We start from the raw sequence: 27916 nt of genomic DNA, 5'->3' as shown, positions 1-27916 counted from the left end.
GAAATCAGTGGTGGGATTCAAAGATTTTTACTACCAGTTCTGTAGGCGTGACTTGGTGGGTGTGGTGTGGCTTGGTGGGCGTGGCCTGGTGGGCAAGGCAGGGGAAGGTTACTGCAAAATCCCCATTCCCTCCCCTCCCCACCCCACTAACCTGCTTTCCAGCTCCGTTCTCCTGTGCAGGGCAACCAAAGAAGACCCAGCCAATCAGCTGGGACTCAGGTGCCGGGGAATAGATGGGGGCGGGGCCAGTCAGAGGTGGCATTTGCCGGTTCTCCAGACTACTCAAAATTTACGCTACCGCTTCTCCAGAACTGATCAGAACCGGCTGAGTACCACCTCTGGACCAGAGGTGGTGGAGTTCTCACGGGAAATAAGACGGCAAATCCAGCATGGAAAGTGAGAAACACATGGGTTGCCTTGCAAAATAGTTGCTGCCCAAAGTGTCTGATTTACATAATTGTTGTAACTGTCATACATGAGAAATCAGATAGCTCATGCCAGCCCCAACTTGGCTTGCCTTTCCTTTGTCGAGAGGGTGGGTTTACTTTATTTTTTAAATACTTTGCTACCCATCTTGCCACAAACAAAACGTGAGCCTCTGTGTGCTCACACAGATACCTATGTCTTAAGAAGATGGCCAACAGAAACCAAATGGAAGCAAGGAACAATGAAGGTGCTAGAGAGGATTGTCTTGGAGGTGCAAAATTTCCCCTTTTACTCTTTAGACAGTTTAATAATAATAATAATAATAATAATAATAATAATAATAATAATAATAATAATAATAGTAATAATAATAATAATAATAATAATAATAATAATAATAATAATAATAATAATAATAATAATAATAATAATGGTTATTACTCTGCTCGGTCGATGCCCCAATTTAGCAAACTATGAAATTCAAGAGCACATGGTACATCACGAAGATGGTGTTATTATAGACCACGGAGATTCAACCATGGGGACAACTGTCATGGCAACAGCAGGGATTTCATGTTGCTTCTTTTCAGTCATCCCCCCACCCTCAGTTGCTCATCCAAAACTCTCTGGTGAGGCTGGTCACCGTTTGCTAGAATCCAGGATTCTGACCGGTTTGCAAACAAGAGAGGCACAGATGCCGGATGGCTCTGTAGCAAATGAGGGAGGAAGAATGACCTACAATGGACTCTAATGTCTTCTGAACGTTCATGCAAAGAGCATATTAGCGCAGGGTCTCCAACCTTGCAACCTTAAGCCTGGAGGACTTCAACTCCCAGAATCCCCCAGCCAGCTGGCTGGGGGATTCTGGGAGTTGAAGTCCTCCAGGCTTAAAGTTGCCAAGGTTGGAGACCCCTGTATTAGAGTAAAGCAGTAATTCCTGCACAGAATCACAGCGGTGGGTCTTTGAATCCAATTCAAGCAATTAAACTGTATGGTTAATATATTAATAGTGTGTTAAAATATATTATGAATTCAAAATATTAAGGACTAGAAATTGTGTGGGATTTTGAGATACACTTCCTGAATTGATTAAATATTGTTAATATTTAGCATTATTATTAACCCTACGCAATTGGAATATTGAAGTTATGGTGGAACTATGAATAATTCTCCAAAAATATTAAATAATAGTACTTAGGGGCTATCAATACAAGGTGCAACGAAATGTTATTTCTGTTTAAATGAACTAATGGGAAAATGAGGAATGGATTATGGAAAGATAATCTTTGTTGAAGTTGTGGAAGTTGGAAGATTAGAATTACACATACCTATTTGTATTATTATTGTTACTGTTGCTTAAAAAAAAGATTTGACCCAGTCAATGCAACGTCTACAAAATATGTATGTTTACACTGAAAAATAAAAAATGTATTTGGGAAAAAAAAAAGAATCCAACTCAAGCTAAGAGTCCAAATGAAAGCCAACATCTAACTTCGCTTGCTGTCCCTCAGGATCAGCCAAGGTGAATTGGGTTCTTTTAGCCAGCCCTTGCAAGATAAGGATCACATTCAAGATGAATGAGTTTGCAAGCCTCCCACTGCACCCAGGGCTGGCTATTGCTCTCACAACCCTCCACCACAAACCGGCTGACCACCATTTATCTTAGAAGGTTGTGCAAACTCAACCGACATAAGGTCAGTTTATGATTCAGCAGAAAACTGGGAAATCCCAGCTAACAGAATGACCCAAAAGTGCATCATTCAACCACAGTGTCCAGTGGCTCAGAGGTGACTTTAACTCAATCTGATCCAATTTTTTTTTTTAGTTTTTACCCAGTGTTCTTCCCTTGCTATATCGGGGGTGGGGGGTGGGGGGTGGGAAGGGGGGCTAGCTGCAACCCATAACATTAAACGGACACCACCTGGGAGGTTTATCCCTTAGGCTACCAGATAATAGGCTACTAAGTCCATACTTTGGACCGGCAAACGTTTTGAACATTCTTCAAAAGGCAACACGCTGTAAACGAAGTCAGCTGGTCATTGTTCAGTAACAGATTAGGGAAGAAGTCTAGCTAGGTTTTTGTCTTCCTGCTAGAGTTGACAAACTTTAGGTAAAGGTAAAGATTCCCCTCGCACCTACATGCTAGTCGTTTCTGGCTTTAGGGGACGGTGCTCATTTTCGTTCCAAAGCCAAAGAGCCAGCGCTGTCTGAAGACGTCTCCATGGTCATGTGGCCGGCATGACTACACGCCGGAGGCGCACAGAACGCTGTTTCCTTCCCACCAAAGTGGACCCTATTTTTCTACTTGCATTTATGTGCTTTTGAACTGCTAGGTTGGCAGAAGCTGGGACAAGTAACGGGAGCTCACTCCATTACATGGCGCTAGGGATTCGAACCGCTGAACTTTCTGATCGACAAGCTCAGTGTCTTAGCCGCTGAGCAGACTTCTAGAAAAAAAAAAATTCTACATCCTACAAGCCTAACGTTTGCCCAGATCCAGGCTGCTGTGCACTGTGGTGTACCAGTAGGTGGTACCACTGAGATGGTTAGAATGAATGGTTAGAATGAAATACCGCAGGGCTAACTCACTGCTCACTGCCAGCACTTCGATCCTGACTGGCTCAAGGTTGATTCAGCCTTCCGTCCTTCCGAGGTGGGTAAAATGAGGACCCAGATTGTTGGGGGCAAGAGGCTGACATTATAAACTTCTCAAAGAGTGATGTAAAGCACTATGGAGGGGTTTATAAATCTAAGCGCTATTGCTGTTGCTATATTTGTAGCTCAGGGTCGAACTGAGGCGCAGTGGTTAGAAAGCAGGATTGCAGGCTGACACTGCCCACAGCCAGGAGTTTGATCTTGACCGGCTCAGGGTTGACTCAGCCTTCCATCCTTCCGAGGTAGGTAAAATGAGGACCCAGATTGTTTGGGGGCAATAGGCGAATTCTGTAAACCGCTTAGAGGGCTATAAAGCACTGTGAAGCCGTATATAAGTGTAATTGCTATTGTCCTTCCTTCCTTCCTTCCTTCCTTCCTTCCTTCCTTCCTTCCTTCCTTCCTTCCTTCCTTCCTTCCTTCCTTCCTTCCTTCCCAGAGCTTAGAATGCTGTAGTGCAGGCTAATTCTGCCCACTGTCAGGAGTTCAATCTTGACTGTCTCAAGGTTGACTCAGCCTTCCATTCTTCAGAGGTGCGTCAAATGAGGGCCCAGATTGTTGCGGGGCAAGAGGCTGACTCTGTATACCACTTAGAGAGGGCTGTAAAGCACTGTGAAGTGATATATGAGTCCTAAGTGCTATTAGTTTTGAGACAATTTGAATGAGAAAGTGGATGCAGTGGAGGAGGAAGCAACGCAGAGTGTCCCTTAAAAGCCTCACAAGCTAGAGGAAGCATCTTTTTCCTTGTGATTTGGAACACAGATAGTCCCAGTGGCCGAAATGCCTCTCCTGCAGCTTATCTATCCATCAGCAAATAGAAAACTGTTCTACAGAAGCACAGTGTGCCTGATGCAACACTTTCGACACGCAACTAGGCAACACATCGTTGTGGGGTGGCAGCAGGAGAGCAAAGCTCACCAAGAGAGCTGACCTCAATGTTTTCCTGAGTGCCCAGGAGATGACAGGTCCTGTGGATGGATTGTTAATAACCCCTAGCAATTTTTTAAAAAGAACCTGGCCTCTAATTTCAAGCCAATCTGAGAAAGGATGGCAGTTGTTTTACTGGTAAAACCGTTGTTTTACCAACGGTTCTTGCCGTTTATTGGGTTGAATATATTTTTATAGGCCAATCACCCAAATGAAAGTTCTGTCTCTCTCTCTCTCCTCAGATATACCAGCAAATTAGGAATCTCAAGAGAGGCTTTGAAATTTCTCTTTTAAAAGAGGCATTCCTGGATTTTTGTGAAGTAGGAAAGACTTGGGAGGTTACAAGCTTCCTTAAAGGAATCTTGATTAAAAGCATTTTGTGTGTGTGTGTGTGTGTGTGTGTAAACAAAACTGGAAAAATAAATTGCACCTGTTATTCCTTCACATAATTTCCAATCCTTCTTCACAAGATTCATGGACTGACCCTTTTCCCTCCCTTCGCCCTCACCCTGCCCTTATATTAGAAATCCTCCTGCAAAAAAGCTCCCAAGCATTTCAAGGAGGATTTCACACAGACCCAAGTCTGACGAAGCAGAAACACTTCTCTCCCACAGCCCACAACTTTGGGTATTCCGACATCGGCTTCCATCTGGAGGAAGCCAACATGCCCAGTGACTTGGAACCTATCAGTGCAACCAAATTTCATCAGCGGCCCTCCGTGCAATTGCTTGAGTCAAGGAATCTCAGCAGCCTCCGTGTTCTGAGGTTATCAAAAGCGCTTAAAGCAGTGGTGGCTAACCTTTTTGGGCTCCTGTGCCAAAAATTGTGTTGTGCACTTGCATGCTTACACTCACATGCCAGCACCCAGAAGGCAATGTGTGCCCCCCCACGTCCCCTATTCATGCGCACACAATCCCCCCCCACCTTACCTGCGCTGCGCCACACAACTGATTTTCGGCCGGTTTGAGGCCTTTTTCAGGCCTCCCAAAGGCTTGAGGAAGGCTTCTGCAGGCTTCTACAAGCTTTGTAGGCCGAAATCTAGCCCCGTTTCAACACTTCCTGTTTTTCTGAAAATACCGGAAGTGACGAAACAGGGTTAGATTTCGGCCTACAAAGCTTGTAGAAGCCTGCAGAAGCCTTCCTCAAGCCTTTGGGAGGCCTGAAAAAGGCCTCAAACCGGCCGAAAATTAGCTGTGAGGCATGCACACGCGCAGTGAGGTAAGTTTGCCTCAGCTCGCGTGCCGGCACAAATGGCTCTGCGTGCCACCTGTGGCACACCTGCCATAGGTTCGCCATCACGGCACTAAAGTGTTGAGGTTTTGGCGTAGAAAAGGAGCAAGCCTTGCATCAATGCAAACGAGGCCTTGGAAGAAGAGGTAAGGCACACCTAAGAAGAGATAGGTGAGGCCCAAAAAACAGGGGTGTCAAACTCAGGCCTGCAGGCTGGATCAGGCCTGTGCGGTGCTTAGATCTGGCCCATGGGGCCAGCCTGGAAACAGCAAAGGACTGGCCCGCAGTGCCTCTGCCAGTGAAAATGGAGCTTGGGGGATGCACACGTGGCCCCCTGAACTCCATTTTCACTGGCAGAAGTCTGCAGGAGGCCGTCCTGCCGAAAAACGGGGTGCAGGGGGCCCTCCCTGCATGCAACCCACAGGGCTTTGTTTTCGCTGTCAGAGGGTTATCAAAACAAACTAAAAACAAAAGGACAAATGTGTCCCCTTTTGCATTTGCTCCGCCGCACTGCCCGCCCGCCCGCCCGGGCTCGCTCGTACCGCCCGCCCGGGCTCCGCTCGTACCGCCCGCCCGGGCTCCGCCGCACCGCCCGCCCGGCTCTCGCCGCACCGCCCGCCCACCCGCCCGCCCGGCTCCGCTCAGGTATCCGGCTGGGGCTGTCAGGAGTTGCTACCCACGGCGCAGTTCCAGGCAGGCTCCAGTCCTCGCTGTTGCCTGGAAGGAAAGGCAAAACCAGGAGCCGCTGCTGCCGCTGGGTAGCGCCGCCGCGCTCTTTCTTTTTGCCTTTCCCTTCCTGAGGCAACGCGGGACTGGAGCCACGCAGAGCCGTGCCAGCGGTAGCAACTCCTGACTTGGGGCCTCCGAGGAGGGGAAGGAGGAGAAGAAGGGGGGAAAGGGGGGCAATTCCCAAAATCGAATTCCGATTTTAATCGGAAGAATATCATGTCTGGTAAAGGTAAAGATTCCCCTCGCAGATACACGCTAGTCATTTTTGGCTCTAGGGGGCGCTGCCCATCTCCTTTACAAAGTCGAAGAGCCAGCGCTGTCCAAAGACGTCTCCGTGGTCATGTGGCCGGCATGACTAAACGGCAAAGGCGCACGTAACGCTGTTACCTTCCCACCAAAGGGGTCCCTATTTTTCTACTTGCGGTTTTTACATGCTTTCGAAGTACTAGGTTGGCAGAAGCTGGGACAAGTAATGGGACCTCACTCCATTTCGTGGTGCTAGGGATTCGAACCGCTGAACTGCCAACCTTTCTGATCGGAAGCTCAGCATCTTGGCCACTGAGCCACCATGTCCCCATGCTATATTATGGCTTGTTAAACACAGGTCAACCAAAACCCACAGCATAAAGCAGGGTTACCGAAGCACAAGGTTGTCCTTGTATAAGGAGCAGCATTGTTTCATGGAACTGATTCCCCCTTTTCTAAGATTTGGAAGGTTTCCAAAAATCTCCATTCCAGCCTCGCTAAGGATCCCCGACAGATCTCCGGAGAAGCCCTCAACCGCTCTGCTCCTTGCCGCCGAACACCAAGACACCTTTTGCACAATGCGGATTTATTTTGAAACAACTTTCCCAATAAATTATACAGTTTTTTTAAAAAAAAGGAGAGAGAGAGAGAGAGAGAGAAAGGGTGAATATGCACAAAGTACAGAAACCTGAAAACGGACAACCGGAAAGACAAAAGTTGCAGAAACTTCAAAGGAAGGGGAAACCAATTACCCGGATTCGCCCGTGGACCTCGCTTGAAAGCCAAGGATCTGCTACTCCCACCTCCCCCTCTCCTCCCCCTCCCTCTTCTGCTTTGGCAGTGTGTGGTGTTTTGTGAAATACAAGTTGTTGTTGTTTTGTGTGTGTGTGAAATACAACCTACTACAGTGGGAGGCCAGGTGAGTGGAGAGCAAGGGCCACAGATGGGAGCAGACAACCGGACTGTACAAAAGCAGGCGAAGAGAATGAACGGGGCTTTTGCTTGTCTTCCCTAACAGAGAAAAGATCCTGGCCCTCGTCATGACTTAAAGAGGATAAAACTGGTGCAATAAAAGATGGGGAAATACAGTACTAGACTGGGAGTGGACGGAACTGTTACCGCCTGCCGGCCAAGATCAGCAAACGGGCCGTCTGCTAAACCACCAGGAACCCTCCTGATTCTACCACCAGCGACCGGCACAGATGAAATTTAGGAACAGGGAATCGCACGCAGTGTTGGAAAGCATCTTAATCCCTGTAGTAAACTGTCCCGGAGCCCAGAACCTCTGGGCTCTCCTCCTCCTCCTCCCTGGCCACTCGTCTGGCTCACAGCATGCAACACCAGGTCTTTAGTAGTCATCTGCTCCCAGCAGGAAGCCCAGGATGAAACTGTTGGCTCGCTGGCGATCTTGCAAAGTCTGCTTAGACACCAGGTTGGGCGGAGGCCGCAGCAGGAGGCTGGCAAAGAGGGTGGCTGGGAGGAAGCAAACGTTTGGGTGATAAAAAGGGCTGGAAAGGGGTGGGGGGGACCCCCCCCCGGTCCACTCAGTTGGTTCTCACCTAGCATGTTGGCACTGACGTTGTTGCTCTCGGAGTACTTCAGAAGTTCTCGCAGGAAGGCCATCACGTAGCGGAAGACGTTCCGGTGTGAGCGTGGTAACAGGCTAATAACCTGGAAAAGTGATAGCAATAGCACTTATGTGCCGCTCCATAACATTTGGCAGCATGCTCGGAGCAGTTTATTTGCCCCCAACAATCTGGGTATTCTGACCAAGGCTTCCTGAGACCGTAATTAAGCACACGCTTAGTCCAAACAACCCTCTTTTTATTTCAACGGCTGGGAATTATGTTCATTCCCAGCCCGTAATGAGTCCCAAACAGTCCCTCGAGATAAGCACCCATCTTTCTCTCCTTTGAATTGCTGCCAACAACTAAAGTGCCAAATTAACTGTAAAAAGCCAAATGGAATACAAAGTCCACACAGAGCTTCAAGGTTTAATCCGAACAGAGCGAACAACGTTGCTTCCTGCAAAGGTTCCTGTCCCTTTGCTCCTCCTTTATGTCTGATGGGAGGGGCCAATCATCTCCAAGCCTTATTCCCAAGTCGCCCCTTTTGTCTTAAGTGTTCTTGCCTTCTGGCAGCTCTGTGCACACACGCACTGGGAACAGTCTCCCCCTGTTCCTCTGCCTTGCTGCTGTCAGATTCTGGAGGCTCTGGAGTCAGCACATTAACTCCCAGATGGTCCTGGCCCCATCTCTGCATCGGATGCAGGAGCCTCGTCCGAGCTCTCCCCAGACTCCCGGACTGGCCCATGTTCCTCCCCGCTGTCCGACTCTGCTGCCGTCTTCGCAGGCTGACGGTGGACCACAACACTGGGTCCTCATTTGACCGACCTCGGGAAGGATGGAAGGCTGAGTCAACCTTGAGCCGGTCAGAATCGAACCGCTGGCAGTGGACAGAGGCAGCCTGCAGTACTGCATTCTAACCACTGCACCATGGCTCTTATAAAGGAAGGAGTGAGAATTACGACCGCAGCACTTATGCTGGAGAGGAGTTAACAGTACTGACCCTCAATATTGGGTCTCTGCTTACCACACACAGAGGAGGGAATGGGAGCCTCTGTGCATATCCCTGGACTAGAGGTTAGCAACCTGCGGCTCTACAGCCGCATGTGGCTCTTTCATCCCTCTGCTGCGGCTCTCTGTTGCCGGTCAGCTCCACAATTGGTAGGGCTTTCGGTTAGGACAGGTAGAGGAAAAAAGACACAGCACTAGGACGAGACTCTAGGGTGGGGGAACTGGACTTTTGGTTGGCAGAGGAAAAAGGACGCCATGCTAGGAGACTCTAGGGTCGGGGAACTGGACTTACAGTTCGGCCCCAGAATTGAATGGGGGGGCTTTCAATTAGGACCTTTGTGGCCCTTAGTGTGTAAGGTTGCCGACCTCTTCCCTGGATGGTCCGTGCTGGTACCGAGGAGTGTGTGAAAGAGGCAAGAGAACTGCTGGCCACGTCCTACTTACCCGGGAAAGAGTTGGGCTCGCTGCAGATACCGATGCCAACAGGGAACTAAAACTCGGTCCCTCCCCTGCTGAAAGGAGGAAACGAGAACCAGGATGAACCGAGACGAACGACCTCTGGGGCCCTACCTGCCGGCAGAGGCGACTATCCTGGGAGCAGTCAAGGCAGCGCTGGTAAAGTTCGTAGCAGATGACGGGCTCGGGAAGGGCCTCCAGGAAGATCAGCAGAGCTTCAGCCACCGAGTGATTGCTACCAGCTGAAGGTCCTCCGTCAAGGAAGAAGATGTCTGCCACCACTGTTCTGTCCTAGGCCTCCCCAAAGTCAATTCTGAGTCCCTGCAAAAACCTCTTTTATTGCATTAATGTGAACTTATTTCATTCACAGTCAGCCAACGGCTTGTCAAACAGTCTTGCGAAAGTATCCTAATTAGCTGAGACCTTTATCAATCCTGGAACGCTGCCCGGTAAATAGTTCCACACTCAGTACTGACAGAGAAGGACTGGGTTACACAGACAAATCTTCATGAGGCTGGAACGAACAGACGAACGAGTGAGTAGTTTCCTGCAGAAGCCCCCTCCCCTTTTGCTTCTCTTTTAATCCTGATGGGAGTGGCCACTCATCATCCACCTCCCATGTTGAGCCCGAGTTCTTAATTGTGCCTTCCTTTTGGCAGCTCTGCTCATGCGCAGGCTGAGAACAGGTTCCAGAAGCTCCTCCTCCTCACTGCTGTCTGAGCCCTAATGACTGCCAGCCTGCCCTGGTCCCATCTCTGCCTCTGATGCAGAGCCCTCATCCAAGCCTTCCTCAGCCTCCAGGAATGGCCCAGGTTCCTCCCCAACCTTTTCACTACTGTCTGACTCTTTCTCTCCTCCCAAGCAGTTGAAGAGCCCTCCCTGCTTCCTCCTCCTATTTTACCAGGTAGGTTCAGCCTACAACCTAACCCACAGGCTCAGGGGAACAATTATTCCCCAACTTACAACCATTCTCTTAGCGACTCTTAAGTTGCGACCTACTTGAAAAAGAGAATTGATGGCCTGGATCCCAAATCCACCCAATGGTCATCTGACTGTTATTTTGGACCCTCGGCAACATGGCTGCATTTATGGCTGTTTGCAGTGCCTTGTGGTCACGTGGCCGCATTTTTACTATGGTTTTGACAGAAACCCAGCACTTCCTTCCGGTTTCCCGGCAAAACCACGGAAAAAATGGCCTCACTGAATGATTGCATCACTGACACATACAAGCCCAGTGTTTGCTGAAGGATCACCATGAAAAACATCAAATCAGGTTGTTGGTGTGACCGACCCATTTCACGACTTCTACGACTTAAAAACCATAACGTGCAGGCTCTATTATGGCCATAACTTAAGGACTATCTGTACTCTGGTTAGGGACACTTTGAGGCATCAGATAGAGAAAAACGGGATCCAGACTAAATCTAGCTGCTTGATCCTCTTGTCCAGGAAAAGGATACGGATTGACTCCGGGATGCTGGTGTCCAGGCACTCAATAATATCTTGCAGTTCCTCTTGCATGCCAGGGGTCTGGAACAGATCCTCCTGCCAGAGAGAAGCCCCATGTAACAGTCGTGCTGGACTCATGAAACATGCTAGACTAGGACATCATACAGGCTCTCTTGCCTTTGCTTCAACCTGCTGGGTTAATTCTAACCGTTGTGATTTGTAAACCACAATATTCGCTTAGTTGCGATGGACATGATCTAGGACAGAAACGGTAGAGTTTTCATTGCCAAATTAAAACTTCCATTTGTTTGACAAAACTAACCATGACGATGCATAAACCCATGTGGACTTAAGACCAGGGGTCTCCAACATTGGCAATTTGTATGTAAAAAGGATGTTGAGACACTGGAAAGAGTGCAAAGAGCAACAATGATTAGGGGACTGGAGGCTAAAACATTATGAAGAATGGTTGCATGAATTGGGTACGTCTAGTTTGATGAAAAGAAGGACTAGGGGAGATATGATAGCAGTGCTCCAATATCTCAGGGGCTGCCACAAAGAAGAGGAAGTCAAGCTATTCTCCAAAGCACCTGAGGGAGGGCAGGACAAGAAGCAATGGGTGGAAACTCATCAAGGAGAGAAGCAACCTAAGAGAAATTTCCTGACAGTTAGAACAATTAGTCAGTGGAACAACTTGCCTCCAGAAGTTGTAAATGCTCTAACACTGGAAGTTTTGAAGAAGAGATTGGATAACCATTTGTCTGAAATAGTATAGGGTTTATCTGCCTAAGCAGGGGTTGGACTAGAAGACCTCCAAGGTCCCTTCCAACTCTGCTGTTATTCTATTTTCTATTCTATTCTATTCTATTCTATTCTATTCTATTCTATTCTATTCTATTCTATTCTATTCTATTCTAATTCTAATTCTAATTCTATTCTAATTCTATTGTCTATTCTATTCCTATTCTTTCATTCCAATATCTATCCTATCCTATCCTATCCTATCCTATCCTATCCTATCCCGAGGACTTCAATTCCCAGAAGCTGAAGTTCAATTCTGGGAGTTGGAAGTCCACGAGTTGCCAAATGTGGAGACCACCCTGGCTTCGGTGGTTCCCGAACCGTACCTGATGGCAGGCATTCTTGAAGAGGTGATCCACCAGGAGCCAGATCTCCTTGGGTATGTGCAAAGGTCGATCATTAGAGTCTTCGTCCTGAGGTACCATCTTCAGAAGAGACTTCTCCTGGTTGAAAAGTGAATGAATGGGCATCAGAACCTCCAAATACTTAGAGGAGCTTGTTTTTTTTTTGTCTCCCCCACTGGAAAGTCAACCAACAGCATCTTTGCTTTGCAGCATCCCTGAGAGCACGCATAAAAGCGACCTTTGCAATTGCAAAATGTCGGTTCTCTTCCCCGGTCTCCTCTCGGGGGAATGGCAGACGATCGAGAGGGAATTGTTCTTCTTTTTTTAATAGTAGCAACATCAGGATGGCGGGTCTCCCACCCAAATTGGCTTGCTCAAATGGAAGGCCTGAAATAAACTCGCAGTGGACCGTGGGAGGGAAAGCACCACAAGCTCATTTCAGATCCGTCCCAAGCAAAAGATGGTTCGGCGGCTGCCCCCAGCACTTTCGAACAATAAGCAAGGAGGGTTCCTTTCATTTATTTATTTTTAAATTCATCTTAAAATGGTTTTGGAGTCCAGAAAAGTTTATCTTGGTTGTTTAAAACAAATGTCACCCTGTTATGAACAAAAAAAGCAAGCATGGCGATTGCTGTGACAAGAAGAAACAAGAGAGCAAGAGGAACATCAATTTATCTACTCTGGCATCTGCCGATGTTGGCCTTCCAATCCCTGATAAGAAATTTCTGCAGGACTCCTTAGAGCAAGGATGGGCAATGCAGGAACCCTACTTTGCTTTTGTTGGTTGTCATTGCTTATACCCAATGGTTGACTATGGCCATCAATACCCAACTGATTATACCCATCGATGTCCTTGATTATACCCCTTCCAGGTAAGGCAAATCAAGGTAATTGTCCTCCCCTCTGCTAAAACCACTGAGTTGGAAGCAGCATTTGGGACCATTAAGTCTGTATGTCTTCTCAACCAAGCCTCCTTTGCAGTTGGCCATCAACCTTCTAACCTTAAAGGAGTTAAAGTCCACAAGTCTTAAAAGTTGCCAAGTTTGGAGAGCTCTGTTGTAACTTGTTGGACTTTGCAGCTAGCATTCTGTAGGACATCTGACTCGAGAAATAGTTATGGTTAAACATGGCCAGTTGTCACAACCTCTCCTCTTCTCTTTCCAGCCACTAATCATCTTCACTACATTCTTTCAGTCTGGTTCCAATTTACCTGGATTCTTATAAAAAATCCAGGAGTGGATTTAGAAATCAAGGTGAGACCAAACCACAGTAGAATTGCTGCTTCCTGTTGGTCTAGAAGCTCTTAATTCTCATATGGTTTAAAACTGATTTTTATAAACAAAAAACAAAAAATCAACAACGATATCACACCACTAACACATATCCCTTTTGGCATTTGTGTTAATAGATCCCTTGTGCATCTATTACAGGCAGTCCTTGACGTACACAGCAGTTCTTTTAACTATCATTCAAAGTTACCACAACACTGGGAGAAAAAAAGAGACTTATGACCATTTCACACATTTTTTTGACCACTGCAGCCATTTCCATGGTCCCCCGATTAAAATTCGGACCCTTGGCAATTGACTCCTATTTATGATGGTTGCAGCTGGTCATGCCATCCTCTTTTGCAAACTTCCAAGCAGCAGAGTCAACGGAGGAGCCAGATTCGCCGAGCACTGATAAATCATACCTTAACATCGGCAGTGATTCGCTTAAAAAAAAAAAAACTGTGGAAGGTTCATAATATGGGATGAAAAAAATGTCCCACTTAGCGACTGAAAATTTTTTTGGGCTCAACTGTGGCCGTACGTCAAGGACTACATGTACAATTCCGATCTTCTCCCACGGACGCCACCACCAAGCCGTGTGCTCCCCATGCCGTAATTCGGACTTCCGGAATTGCTTCACCTTCAGTGCCAAAAAAAATATATCCTGCATTTCTCGCCAGTCGGTGCCTCACCACCCCTTGTGTTGTGTCTCGGTCTGTTTCCCCCCCACCTACCGAGAGAACCGCGGAAGGCTTTCCCAGCCCCATTACCTTTTCGAGGCCGCTGTCCTCTCCCTGAGAGCACATTGAGGAGGCAAAGAGGCGGAAAGGAAAAAGAGGGGGGAAAAAAAGGAAAGAGACGACATGGGTTAAACTGGCACAGAGTCCAAAGCAAGAGAAAGGAACCCACCGTCTATGAGGAAGCCAGAGGGTGGGGGGAATGGCACGCGATCAAAAGCGAGCGCTAGGCAGGGAAGCTCGGGTTAAAGGGCAGGTGCAAACAGGAGATCCGCGGATTCCATGAAGAGGAGCCGCGGAGGGGGAAGGGTTTGGGCAGCGCGACAGGAAAGCAAACGCAAAAGCTGCAAGATGCCGATTGGGAGGAGGGTTGAAGTCCCCCTCCGCGGCTGGCAGGGATGAAAGGGTGGAGGAGGTTCGAGCAGGCGGGTGAGGAAGCGAGGCGCTCCGTTTTGAGTTCTGCTACCATCCCACCTCCCAGGAGGCTCCCCCCAGCAGCTTCTTCCTACCAGGTCAATGAGCTTGGTGACGGGGACTTCACGGATGGGCTGCCTCATCCGGCACAGGGCTTCCAAGGAGGTCCCGAAGCAGCTGACCAGGTAGTTGCCGCTGATGGTGAGGAAGTAATCCTTGCCCCGGTCCAGGTGAAGGACCAGGATCTCCTCGATCCTGTCCTCCCCCGAATTGAGAAGGGTCACCGCGTCCTTGCTGACGTAGACGTCCAAGGAGATGTCCACTGTCTCATCTGGGAGGGGAGAAGACCCGTGATGTCAGGATTCCAGCGATCGCCCCAATTAAATCATGAGCCTCGAGCCAAACTTGAAAAAACTTCAAAAGATTTATTAGGAGCAACATGATGGCATGACCTGTATGAAGCCGACTCTGAGACACGTAATTTACAATCACCTATGACCCTTTTTCCACCCCCCCCTCTGGGTGGATCATAATTGATTCTCCAACGAAACACATTCATGGGCTGGGTGTCATCAATCACTGTACGACTGTAACTTTGTCGCTTGTATCCTAACGATTTATATTGACTGTTTCCTAGTATGATTTGATTGCTTATTGTACCCTATGGCTATCATTAAGTGTTGTACCTGATGATTCTTGACTCTTGACAAATGTATCTTTTCTTTTATGTACACTGAGAGCATTTGCACCAAGACAAATTCCTTGTGTGTCCAATCACACTTGGCCAATAAAGAATTCTATTCTATTCTATTCTATTCTATTCTATTCTATTCTATTCTATTCTATTCTATTCTATTCTATTCTATTCTATTCTATTCTATTCTACTCTATTCTATGTACACTGAGAGTATTTGCACCAAGACAAATTCCTTGTGTGTCCAATCACACTCGGCCAATAAAGAATTCTATTCTATTCTATTCTATTCTATTCTATTCTATTCTATTCTATTCTACTCTATTCTATTCTATTCTATTCTATTCTATTTTATTCTATTCTTATTCCTATTCCTATTCCTATTCTATTCTATCACGTTCTCCAACCAGAATACCCGGTTTAGCCTCAGTTACAATATTTGTGAGATAAGCTTGGAATGTGCTTCTGAGTTCATTTGCCGTATGCCCCTTCAGGTTCCCCCCTCCCCTCTTTCTTATGACAACTTGGAAACAGGCATAGGAATGTTTTACAAGTTGACACTTGAAAGCTTCAAGACCGAATCTTGAAGGTGGACCGGTTCCACCATGAAGAGGCATTGGGAGAGAAAAAAAAAAATTAGAATGCCAATGTATTTCTCAAGACTCACTTGGCTCCAAATAACCTTCGCAGGGTTCGGCACGGAGCCACGGTTTGCAGTACTGCACGTCGTTGAGCTTGGGGATGAAGGAGAAGTGGCAGGGGACCTGGCCATTGTTAGTGATCTGGAATTTCTCCTTCTGCAGTTGCCGAAACTTTACATTCTCAAAAGAGAACTGTAGGCACAAAAGAGAAGAGGAAAAAAAACCCACAAAACCTGAGTTATTATTATTTTTTTCAGCAGAAAAGGGAACCCACTCTGAACACCAGAACTGGCTTCTATTTTAAGTTTTCACAAGAACGATATTTGGCTCAGACTACCACTTCAGGGATGCACTGGCTCAGGGGCTAAGACGCTGAGTTTGTCGATCAGGAAGGTCGGCGGTTCGGATCCCTAGCACCGCGTAATGGAGTGAGCTCCCGTGACTTGTCCCAGCTTCTGCCAACCGAGCAGTTCGAAAGCGTGTTTAAAAAACGCAAGTAGAAAAATAGGGACCCCTTTGGTGGGAAGGGAATAGCGTTCTGTGCACCTTCGGTGTTTAAGTCATGCCGGCCACATGACCATGGAGACGTCTTTGGACAGCGCTGGCTCTTCGGCTTTGTAACAGAGATGAGCAGCGCCCCCTAGAGCCGGAAACGACTAGCACAGATATGCAAGGGGAACCTTTACCACATCAGGAATTTGCCTTCCTCTGAAGAATTTGGGTCTTTCTGGAGCAGGTTCACCTTGGGGGCAGGTGTTTCCCCATGTTTCTTGGAGGTGTGTTGGACTCAAGTCCCAAAGTCACACATGAGATTTATTTATTTATGGGAGCTGAAGTCCAACACACCTGGAAGACACCCAAGATGGGAGTTTCCCGTGGCTGAAAAACTTCCCTCTTGAGGAAGGAAAAATAATATTTTTTTTTTCTCTCCCTTACCTCCCTCCTGCTCAGCTCCACCGACGGAAGGAAGTCATTCTCCATCCTGTCCATTATCCGAACAATGTCCTCAAATACTTTCCGGTACCGTCGGTCATCTACAACTTTCACCTTTGGGGGAAAAAGCAAGATCGTTTGATTTGAAGAAAGGGCTTCAAAATGAACGGAGACGCCTGCCTGGATCAAGCTCTGACCAACTCCCAGAATTTCTGGAGTGGACCAGAGCTTCTACAACCTGGCCTTGTAGAAAAGGAACAAGGTGGTTTCCAGGGGAGGCTGTGCTAACTCTGTTTTCTGACCCAGCTGCCAAACATGACAAGCCCTCTGTAATTAACTCAATGTTCCCCTTTTTAGGAGTCCCAGCAAAAAGTTTCTCTCTCTCTCTCTCTCTCTCATAGAAGGCTAATTAAGTCTCTAAGTGCCTGTGGAAAGCGAAGCTCACTTCTTTCCCCCCTGAAATGACACCAACGCACCACACAGGCAAAAGAAGTTCTGGAAGGTGCGCTCGCTTTCTTCCAGCAGCACACACACACACATACACACATACACACACTCTCTCTCTCCCCCTCCTCTCCCTCCCTCCCTCCCTCTCTCAGAAGGCATGCCCGACCTCAGATTCCAAGAGAGAATTCTGATAAGTTCCAGACAGGATTCAGAAATTCGGGCTATCAGGGCCTGACAACAGGGAGACTAATATTTGTCCGCCACAGCTATTCGTCTCCGCCCCCTGCCTGTTATCCCCAGAGTTAGGGTGGGGCTTTGCTAGCAGCGGTGGCTCTTCCGTCCCAAGGACCGGCCCATAGATTTCCACTGCTCTCCTCTCCTCTGCCTTCTGCACATCCGAGCGTCAGGCACTGGAGCCAGCTGTTCCTCTTCTTCCTCATCGGCCACCTCCAGACCTGGGGGCTGTTGGCTGTCCATCTGAGGGCTGACAAGACGGCCAAGGCTCTGCCCCCACCCCCTGACAGCTCCATTCCCGCTTCCCTCTCGGAGCTCTCAGGATGCCTTGACGCTGGCCCTGATTCCCACACCTCCTCCTCCTCCTCCTCTGATTCGGCTACTGGAGGGGCCGGCGGCCACTAGGCCATGACACCCTATAATCCAACCAGCTTCAAGCAGGGACCACACGTCAGGAACTGAGCGACTGGATGGAATTACCCCTATGAGGAAGAGGGAGCTGACGGGCTTGTGGTCGCTTGTTTTTAGTTCCATGTGGCTGCGGTATTGGAGCTGGCTGATGTTGCCTCCTCTCCAGAGAATCCGGTCACACCAAGCTGGGACACGACATTTTCCACTGGAAGGAGATAGGATCAATATCAGGGATCTTCCGGAAGCCTGCAGGATCCTCACCACATTACCCTCCATGATCTCCACACCAAATTTTAATTCATGGGATCCATCCTCGTATGGGATCTATCTTCTCATTTTTCCAAAAAAAAACCACACAAAAAAAAACAACCCAAAACTTTTGTACAAGACCATAAAGTCCCAGGCAGGCAGGGCGGGTGGAAATTCTTTAACTTTTTTTTTAATTATTAATTTTTTTTATTAATTACATTTCTTAGTGCTTAATAAACATCACGTTGTCTGGGTGTTCAATTTGCTTAATAATACATGTTACGTTCTCAATCTCCACCCCCTTTTTCCCCCAACCACTGATCAAATAGATTCCATGTTTGATAATATTCTGTATCCTCTTTCTCTTTCATTTTTAATGTCAGTCTGTCCATTTCTGCACATTCTAGTAGCTTGTTAATTATTTCTTCAAACTCTTTAACTATTGGGATGAGATTCTTACCTGGATTGAACTATTGGGCAAGATTCTTACCTGGATTTAACAATTGGGGCGAGTGTCTTACCTGGATTGAACTATTGAGGCTAAATTCTTATCTAGATTGAACTATTGGGGAGAGATTCTTACCTGGATTGAACTATTGAGGCTAAATTCTTATCTAGATTGAACTATTGGGGCAAGATTCTTACCTGGATTGAACTATTGGGGAGAGATTCTTACCTGGATTGAACTATTGAGGCTAAATTCTTATCTAGATTGAACTATTGGGGCAAGATTCTTACCTGGATTGAACTATTGGGGAGAGATTCTTACCTGGATTGAACTATTGGGGCAAGTGTCTTACCTGGATTGAACTATTGAGGCTAAATTCTTATTTAGATTGAACTATTGGGGCAAGATTCTTACCTGGATTGAACTACTGGGGAGAGATTCTTACCTGGAATCCCAGCGATCTGTTTTAGAGTCATATTTGTACGTGGGGATAAACTTGATTTCGCCTTCTGTGAAATCAGCAAAAGCTGCTTTTTGGGTACGCTGAATGTTCAGCTGAGGGCAAAAGACAAGTCAGTCAGACCGTCTACTATTGATAGCGAGGGTCATGAAAAACTTAAGACTGCCTGTCACATGACTTTGAGGGGAGGGGGGGGGTTTCAACCATCCTTATTCAAAAGGCAGGAAGCACATCGTGGTGGGTCTATGGCAATTCGCCATGGCCAACTCATCATAGCCATATCATCACAGGACAACTGGCTGCGGGACAAAGAGTTACACTAATGTCAAAACTAAGATTCTAGTGAAAAATGTTACAGAGAAGCAGGAAAAAAAAAGAGTTAATGAAGAGCTTAGATATCCAGATCACTAAGAAAGTTAAGTACCTAGGGATTCAATTAACGGCAAGATGTGTGACGATTAAGGAAGGTAGTTATTTTAAATTGATACAACAAATTAAGATAGATCTGGAAAAATGGAAAAGGCAATTATCGTTAATGGGAAGAATAGCAACAATTAAAATGAATATAATGCCGAGATTACTGTTTGTACCTATTTCAAACAATTCTGATAAAATTGGAGAAAAAAATATGTTGAAGATCTCAATAAAATAATACTAAAAGAAAAAAAGGTGGCATAGAATCATTAAAAAAGGATGTAAAAGGAGGGACAGAATGAAATGTGAGTGGCAAACATTGGAATATTTTTTTATTGATTTGAAATAACTAAATAGAAGAGTTAAATTGTCCCACAGAGTGTTGTCAGTGGTGAGTTGTCCCATTCCTTATTGTGTTCCCTCTCTTTCTCTCACACCTCTTTGTGTAGGAACATTAAAAGCAAAAAAGCAAATTTCTAGGTTCTATCATATCACAAAATGGACACCTAACATCAAAAACGTCATCAAAAAAGCACAACAAAGAATGTTCTTTCTGCGCCAACTCAGAAAGCTCAAACTGCCCAAGGAGCTGCTGATGCAGTTCTACAGAGGAATGACTGAGTCTGTCATCTGCACCTCTATAACTGTCTTGTCTGGTTCTGCAACCAACAGGACAGACACAGACTTCAGAGGATAATTAGAACTGCAGAAAAAACAATTGCTACCAACCTGCCTTCCATGGAGGACCCTTATACTGCAGAAGTCAAAAAGAAGGCTGTGAACATATCTACAGACCCCTCACATCCTGAACATAAACTGTTTCGACTCCTACCATCAAAACGACGCTATAGAGCATTGCACACCAGAATAACTAGATACAAGAACAGTTTTTCCCCGAATGCCATCACTCTGCTAAACAAATAATTCCCTCAACACTGTCAAACTATTTACAAAGTCTGCACTACTGTTACTGTTAATCTTCTCATCATTCCTTATCACCCATTCCTTCTCACTTGTGACTGTATAACTGTGACATTGTTGCTTATATCCTAATGATTTTTATTGACTATTTCCTAGTATGATTGGATTGCTTATTGTGCCCTATGACTATTATTAAGTGTTGTACCTGATGATTCTTGACTCTTGATGAATGTCTCTTTTCTTTTATGTACACTGAGAGCATTTGCACCAAGACAAATTCCTTGTGTGTCCAATCACACTTGGCCAATAAAGAATTCTATTATTCTATTCTATTCTATTCTATTCTATTCTATTCTATTCTATTCTATTGCTATTGCTATTGCTATTGCTATTGCTATTATTTCTATTTTTGGTGTCTAGGCATGTTAAGAACAGCTGCTGGCCGTAAAACTAGGAAAGGAAGCTCCAACTTCCAAACAGCCAATAAAAGCTGAACTTCGAAGAATGTAACCCAAGCTTTTGCACTAATGACAACTGTTAGATAACAAAATGAGTTCCAGATGGCACAACCATCATCATGTTCACAAATCCTATTATTAAACCATGGGATGGAGGAGTTCTAAAGGCCTGTTTCATAGGGGAGGACCCTTATCCAAGAGGAGGGGAATAGATAATTTCAACTTAAACAAAAACGTCAAACCTCCAGGGAATTCCTCCCTACCTTTCCCCCTCTCACCTGGTCAAACGTGAGCAGTTTCTGAAGCTCGTTTTTAACGATTAGAGATTTTACATCATTGGAGTCGGGGAGGCAAAGCCTGTAGTTCAGATCTCCCAGCCAGATGACAATGCTGAAAGATACGAGAGAGAGCGCAGAGAAACTATTAGAGCCATGGTGGCACAGTGGTTAAAATGTAGTATTGCAGGCTAATTCTGCCAGCTGCCAGCAGTTCAAGTCTCACTGGCTCAAGGCTGGCTCAAACTTCCACTTTTCTGAGGTGGGTAAAATGAGGACCTAGATTGTTGGGAGCAAGAGGCTGACTCTGTAAACTGCTTAGAGAGGGCTGTAAAGTACTGTGAAGCGGTTTATAACCCTTAAGTGCTATTGCTACTGCTCTTCCTTTCAATCATCATCTTCAATCGTCTTCTTCTTTTAATGACCCCATTATCCCCCGCGGGGCGGAGTCTGAGCAACTGAATGGAGCTGAAGGTTTATGGCCAGATGCCCTTCCTATCACCAGAGCGGGGTTTTGTTTAGCAGATACATTCTAGTCGCGCCCATAAGAGACAAATATCTGCTTCCTACCTAGGATCAAACTCACAGCCTCCTGATTCTGAGGCGAGAGCTCCACCTCTAGGCCACCGCACCGCTCATGGCTTGGGCGTCAATGATTGTGTTTACTTCACTGAGCCGAACGTGTGTCCTTTCCACCTCGCTTCAACAAAATGAACAACGCAAGTCCTCGCTGAACTTCCTTCCCCGCCACCCCGTGTTCCCCACCCTTCGGACGCACTCGTGTTTCATGATGGTCAGCTGGGGCAGGCTTTGGTCGGGAACCTGGAAACTCATGCGGGCGCAGATGTCCTTATAGTCTTGATTGCGCTGCTCGAAGTTCTCCACGTGGGCAGCCAGGTGGGAGTTGACGATGCAGAAGCTGGTGTTGTGGAAGACGAACCTGACCGCCACGCCACCCTTGTTGCCCTGCAGGAGGCCGGACGGAAGCAAGGGAAGAGAAGGGAGGAGGGAGAGCAAGAAGGAAAGTGTCGGTTGGAGGGCGATGAGGAGACAACCTGGGGATTATCCAACGCTGGGGGACACCCCGCTTACCATCTTGCCCATGATCCCGGTGCCAACCGTCTCTGCCACCACGTCTTTGATGAAGTCGATATGCTCCTTCCTGGCGAAGATCAGCAACATCATGCCAACCAGGCGCACCAGCTGCACCTGTTAAGATTTGGGGACCTTAGAATGGCCGTCCCGCTCTCATACTGGCCCTGACCAGCAGGATGAGGGAATGGGACTTACTTTCTTGTACTTGGCTTTGTGGTGCAAAGCCTTCTCCACCGCCGTCAGCCACTCTTGCTCTTTGTTGGAGTCGAAGTAGAAGAAGGCTTCCGTGCTCAGGTCCAGCTCCTGGAACCTGGAGGGGGAAAGAGTTCGGCAGATGCTGAGCGTGGCCTCAACAACAGCCCTCCTTGGCTTGAAGAGCCCTGCTGGCTAGAAGGCAGTATTGCAGGTTAACTCTGCATTCCCACTGCCAGCTATTCGCTCCTGACTGGTTCAAGGTTGACTCAGCCTTCCATCCTTCCGAGGTGGGTAAAATGAGGACCCAGATTGTTGGGGGCAAGAGGCTGACTCTGTAAACGGCTTAGAGAGGGCTGTAAAAGCACTGTGAAGTGGTATTTAAGTCTAAGTGCTATTGCTATTGTCCTTCCTCCCTCCCTCCCTCCCTCCCTCCCTCCCTTCCTTCCTTCCTTCCTTCCTTCCTTCCTTCCTCCCTCCCTCCCTCCCTCCCTCCTTCCTTCCTTCCTTCCTTCCTTCCTTCCTTCCCTCCCTCCCTCCCTCCCTCCCTCCCAATGGTTAGAATGCAGTATTGCAGGCTAATTCTGCTCACTGCCAGCAGTTCGGTCCTGACTGGCTCAAGGTTGACTCAGCCTTCCATCCTTCCAAGGTGGGTCAAATGAGGACCCAGATTGTTGGGGGAAATATGCTAACGTTTGTAATCCGCTCAGAGAATGCTGTAAAGCACTATAGAGTGATACTATAAATCGAAGTGCTTTTGCTATTAGGAGCCCTGGTGGGGCAGTGATTAGAATGCAATATTGCAGATTAACTCTGCCGACTGCCAGCAGTTCGATCCTGACTGGCTCAAAGTTGGCTCAGCCTTCCAGCCTTCTGAGGTCGGTAAAAATGAGGACCCAGATTGTTGGGGGGGCAATAGGCTCACTCTGTAAACCACTTAGACAGGGCTGAAAAAAAGCACTGTGAAGCGGTATATAAGTCTAAGTGTTACACTGTTAACAACTTTAATTGTACATTTATGATGTTATAATGACATGAGTATGACTAATGTAATTAATATAATCAAAATGGATAAGAGATGAGGGATAGAAATAGAATATTTATTAACGTAAGATTGGTGTTATCAAGATATGAAATGGAGGTAGAAGTTAGAATAGGGGAAAATACTACGATAAATATTGTTATATGTTAAAATCAGCAGGTAGATGAAAGGATAAGAAGCTGAAAGACGACTGTATTATGTTATTAGAAAGATGTGAGTATGATTAATGCAAGGTGATCAAAACTGTCAATTTTATTATTACTATTTGGTATCAGAGTTAACACCCAGAAACCACACTGTTCATGTATTTAATATTTATATACATTTAAAAATAAAAAAACTTAAATAAAAAAACCTGCTTAGAGAGAGCTTTAAAGCCCCGTGAAGAGGTATATAAGTCTAATTGTTATTGTTATTGATGCAGTCGCTTCCAAAGCTAGTTGCTCCTGTTCTTGGAAGAAGAATTCTTATTGCAGTCCATGACTAGCCCAATATTGTCTATCTCTTCATCCACCCACCCATCCTTTCCCCAGGGAGCTCAAGACAATGTATGTATTTAACATTTATAAATCTGGTTATTGTTTCCCTTCCCTCCCCTCCCCTCCCAGAGGTAAGTGGACCCTTACAAGCCCTGGGTTATCACTGAAGAACCCTAGGACAAAATACTGGAGATTACTTTTCTCTCTGGGCCAAATTGAAAGCTAATAGTTGCAATGAATAGAACTGGAGTGAATAAAGAATCAGTTAAAAAACAAAACCAGGAACAGAACCAGAAACAGAACAGCTGTGGTGGCAAAGGGAAGGCAAAAAGGCCTTAAAAAGGCCTTGCTTTGGGCATGCTAAGTCTTTGGGATCTCACCCTACGCAGTAGATGTCTGGGGGCTCCGGGTCTGAGATCAGCCAGGGCTCCAAACCCCCATCTGGCGATTGTCCGTTGACGTTCCACGTCCCTATAAAAAACCTGCAACATACAGGAGGAAGCCGAGTTGATTAAGGCAGGTCAAATCCCTAGAGGTCAGAGTTCAAAACCCCAGCCATGAAAAGAAGTTTCTTCAAAAGCTTAAAAGGCAGGCTAGATCAGTAGATTCAGAGGATAATTAGGACTGCAGAAAAAACAATTGCTACCAACCTGACTTCCATGGAGGACCTGCACGAGTCAAAAAGAGGGCAGTGAAAATATCTACAGACCCCTCACATCCTAGACATAAACTGTTTCAACTCCTACCCTCAAATCGATGCTACAGAGCATTGCACACCAGAACAACTAGACACAAGGAGTTTTTCCCCGAACGCCATCACTCTGCTAAACAAATATTTCCCTCAATACTGTCCAACTGTTTACTAAGTCTGCATTACTATTACTATTAATCTTCTCATCACTCCTTATCCCCCATCCCCTCCCACTTGTGACTATATGGCTGTAACTTTGTCACTAGTATCCTTACGATTTATATTGACTGTTTCCTAGTATGATTTGATTGCTTATTGTACCCCATGACTATCATTACGTGTTGTACCTTATGATTCTTGATTCTTGATGAATGTATCTTTTCTTTTATGGACACTGAGAGCATTTGTACCAAGACCAATTCCTTGTGTGTCCAATCACACTTGGTCAATAAAGAATTCTATTCCATTCTATTCTAGCCACACAAACGTGAAGCTGGCCCCTCTGCACTCACAACCAAAAAGTACAGGTTTACAATAGTTCATTTAGTGACCGTTCAAAGTTACAACGGCACTGAAAAAAAGATGACCATGTTTCACAGTTCCGACCTTGGCAGCATCCCCGTGTTTGTGTGATCAAAATGCAGGGGCTTGGCAACTGGTTCATTCTTACGACCGTTGTGGTGTCCCACGGACACCTGATTCCCCTTTTGTGACCCTTCTGATGAGCAAAGTCAACGGGGGAAGCCAGATGTCACTCAACAACCAGGTTAGTAACTTACCAATGGCAGTGATTCGCTTAACCACTGGGGGGGGGGGAGGGGCAAGACAGGCTGTAAAAATGGGGCAAAACTCACTTAGCAAATGTCTCACTTAACCACAGAAATGTTGGGACTCCATTGTGGTCGTACGTCAAGGACTGCAATTAACCTGCCAAAGACTCCACGCCTAGGAATCAGAAGTTGTGGGAGCTTCATCATTGCTGGAAGCTTTTCAGGAAGAGACTGGACTGCCCTCTGTCAGATATGGTGTAGGGATCTCCTGCTTGGGTGGGTGGGTGGGTGGGGTTGGACTAGATGACCTCCAAGGTCCCTTTCAATTCTGTTATTCTATATTCAATGGAATGCCTTGTTGTGGCCTGTCGGCAGCCTGTGCAGACGGCAGCGGAATCGGACAGTGGGGAAGAACGGGGACCAGTCAAGGAGTCTGGGGAGGACTCGGATGGGGGTCCTGCATCCGATACAGAGATGGGGCCAGGACCATCTGGGAGTTGTGTGCTGCCTCTGGAGCCTTTGAAGTCTGGCAGCAGTGAGGCCGAGGAACAAGGGGAGCTTGTTCCCAGTATGCGTGTGCACAGAGCTGCCAGAAGGCAAGAGCAGCTGAGACAAAAAGGGCAACTTGGGAGTAAGGCTGGGAAGTGATTGCCCCTTCCCTAGGATATAAAGGAAGTGCAAAGGTGATGAAACCTTTGCAGGAAGCAAAGTCGTTCACTCTGTTCGGATTAAACCTTGAAGCTCTGTGTGGACTTTGTAGTTCAGTTGGGTTTTTTTTTTTTTACAGTTCATTTGGCACTTTAGTTGTTGGCATCCATTCAAAGGAGAGAAAGGTGGGTGCTTATCTCGAGAGACTGTTTGGGACTCATTACGGGCTGGGAATGCACATAATTCCCAGCGTTGAAATAAAACAACAGTTGTTCGGACTAAGCGTGTGCTTAATTACGGTCTCACAAAGCCTTGGTCAGAACATGATTTGCCTTCAGAAGTTGTGGAAGCTTCATCCCTGGAAGCTTTCAAGAAGCGACTGGACTGCCATATGTCAGAAATGGTGCAGGGCAGAGGTCTCCAAACTTGAAGGCCCGTGGACTTCAACTCCCAAATTCTCCAGCCAACATAGTTGCGAAGTTTGGGGGCCTCTGGTGTAGGGGTCTCCCTCTCGGGAGCGGGGGTTCGACTGGATGACCTACAAGGCCCCTTCCAACTCTTGTTAATCTGTTATCTGAATCAAACTTCTTGGGTTGTGGGTGGGTGTCTCACTCCTGCTCCCAACTCGCCCGTCTTTTCTTCGAAACAGACCTGCAATGCTGGAAGCCACTTCTCCCAAGGTTAAACCTGCCAAGTGCCTTTGCACAGCCCTCACCTGAAGTTCCGCAGGTTGACGTACTCCTTCTCCCGCTTAAGGACAAAGTGCTTGATGAGTCCTTCCCTCTGCCCAGATTGCGTGTGGGTGGACGGCGCGAAGAACGTGCGCATGGTGCTGCTCCCTTGGGGGGGGTCCTTGTTGGTGGCCTCCTTCTCGCGGAAGTGCCTAAAGGAGGCGAGGCATAGGGGGGTCAATAACCGGCCTTCGCCACTGAACCCCTGGGGTACCCTTCTACTGAGACGACTTACGACCGGCTGGGAGGCTGGGGGGGAGGTGGAGGCTCCCGGCGGGCACTCATCTGCTGGTTCTGCAAGTTCCTTTTCTTCTCCAGGCTGATGGCGCTGAAATTATCCTCGAACCCCAGAAGGCCTGAAGAAAGACAAAAAGATAAAACAACTTTCAAGTTAGCCTTCAAAGGTCTTCCAGGAAGTTCAACAGCAGAATGGAAGAAATAAGGCTAGCGAGTTATTTTATTATATAAAATATAAAATTCAAAGAAAGAAAGAGAGAAAGGAAGGAAGGGAGGAAGGAAGGAAGGAAGGAAGGAAGGAAAGAAAGAAAGAAGGCAAAGAATAGAGGAGATTAAGGGAGGGAAAGGGAACAGGGAAAAGGGGGCGTGGGATACAAGAGGGAAGAGAAAAAAGAAAGAAAAGTGGGGATTTGACTTTCAGCTCTGCCTAGCTCAGTACAAGATAAACACACTCCAGCCTCAACGTTTTGCTTTTACATATTAATATATAACTAGACATTTCTATAACACCAAATCTTTCTGATCAGCAAGAGAGATCAAAGTTTCATTTTTTCCCCTTCTTCTTTCACAAGCACCAATTCCAGAAGTGATATCCAAATAAGAACATATTTCCCTCTTCCAAGAAAGTAATCAAGTGAACTATTCCTGCTTTATCTTCCTTGCTGTGGGGAAACCACGTGTTATTTCTATTTGCACCTTGTCACCTTTATAAACGGTCCCCATGTTATAAAAGTGATGGTTTCCTATTCGCCTCCAGCAACCGTTGTCTTAATGTGTTAACTTCCTTCTGGGTGCAGCCCGGGTTTTTCCAACTAGAATTCTCATCCTTAATAACTGGGATGTGTGTGTGTGTGTGTGTGTGTGTGTGTGTTCTGGGAGCTGACTCTCAAGACATCCAGAGGATATCCAGACTGTTCCAGGGAGGGAAACCCGAGGCCACCTCTCTTCAGGAAGCAAGAGCAATTTCTGCATTCAACATGTGCTTGCTAAACGAACTTCCACAGGGGTGGGGAAAGCGTGCAAGACAGGTAGCACTTTACCTGCAGGAAGGGGCTCAGTGGGCCCAGAGAGGCCCTTCACTTGGTGCCAAGAGGCATGGTCCACGGATTCAGAGGAAGGGTTTTTTGATGACGCTGGAAGAAAGAGAGACACCCGTGTCACCTCCAGCTCTGGTCATCCCCCACTTAA

General features: G+C 46.7%; 1 protein-coding gene across 1 annotated transcript in view; it reads right to left on the bottom strand.

The window, feature by feature from the left end:
• Window positions 1-6779: 6779 nt before the first annotated feature.
• Window positions 6780-27916, bottom strand: part of OCRL (OCRL inositol polyphosphate-5-phosphatase) — a 29976-nt gene continuing 8839 nt past the window's right edge. The window contains exons 6-24 of the mRNA XM_087972360.1: window positions 27769-27861; window positions 26727-26847; window positions 26476-26643; window positions 24032-24133; window positions 22134-22248; window positions 21936-22052; window positions 21622-21809; window positions 20847-20958; window positions 18761-18870; window positions 17688-17823; window positions 16530-16640; window positions 15620-15785; window positions 14354-14589; window positions 13878-13901; window positions 11819-11935; window positions 10703-10787; window positions 9357-9484; window positions 7770-7881; window positions 6780-7683 (exon numbers count right to left, since the gene is read on the bottom strand). Of these exons, the coding sequence (XP_087828486.1) occupies window positions 7559-7683; window positions 7770-7881; window positions 9357-9484; window positions 10703-10787; window positions 11819-11935; window positions 13878-13901; window positions 14354-14589; window positions 15620-15785; window positions 16530-16640; window positions 17688-17823; window positions 18761-18870; window positions 20847-20958; window positions 21622-21809; window positions 21936-22052; window positions 22134-22248; window positions 24032-24133; window positions 26476-26643; window positions 26727-26847; window positions 27769-27861 (2366 nt within the window). The 3' untranslated portion in view covers window positions 6780-7558. The remainder of the gene's footprint in view (window positions 7684-7769; window positions 7882-9356; window positions 9485-10702; window positions 10788-11818; window positions 11936-13877; window positions 13902-14353; window positions 14590-15619; window positions 15786-16529; window positions 16641-17687; window positions 17824-18760; window positions 18871-20846; window positions 20959-21621; window positions 21810-21935; window positions 22053-22133; window positions 22249-24031; window positions 24134-26475; window positions 26644-26726; window positions 26848-27768; window positions 27862-27916) is intronic.

Source organism: Notechis scutatus, chromosome 10, assembly GCF_049901735.1.
Source record: "Notechis scutatus isolate UNSWTSFEM ecotype Mainland chromosome 10, rNotScu1.2, whole genome shotgun sequence".
Classification (NCBI taxonomy): Eukaryota; Metazoa; Chordata; class Lepidosauria; order Squamata; family Elapidae; genus Notechis; species Notechis scutatus.
Note: the sequence above shows the minus strand (reverse complement) of the source record. Positions and strands in the feature narration are given on the sequence as shown.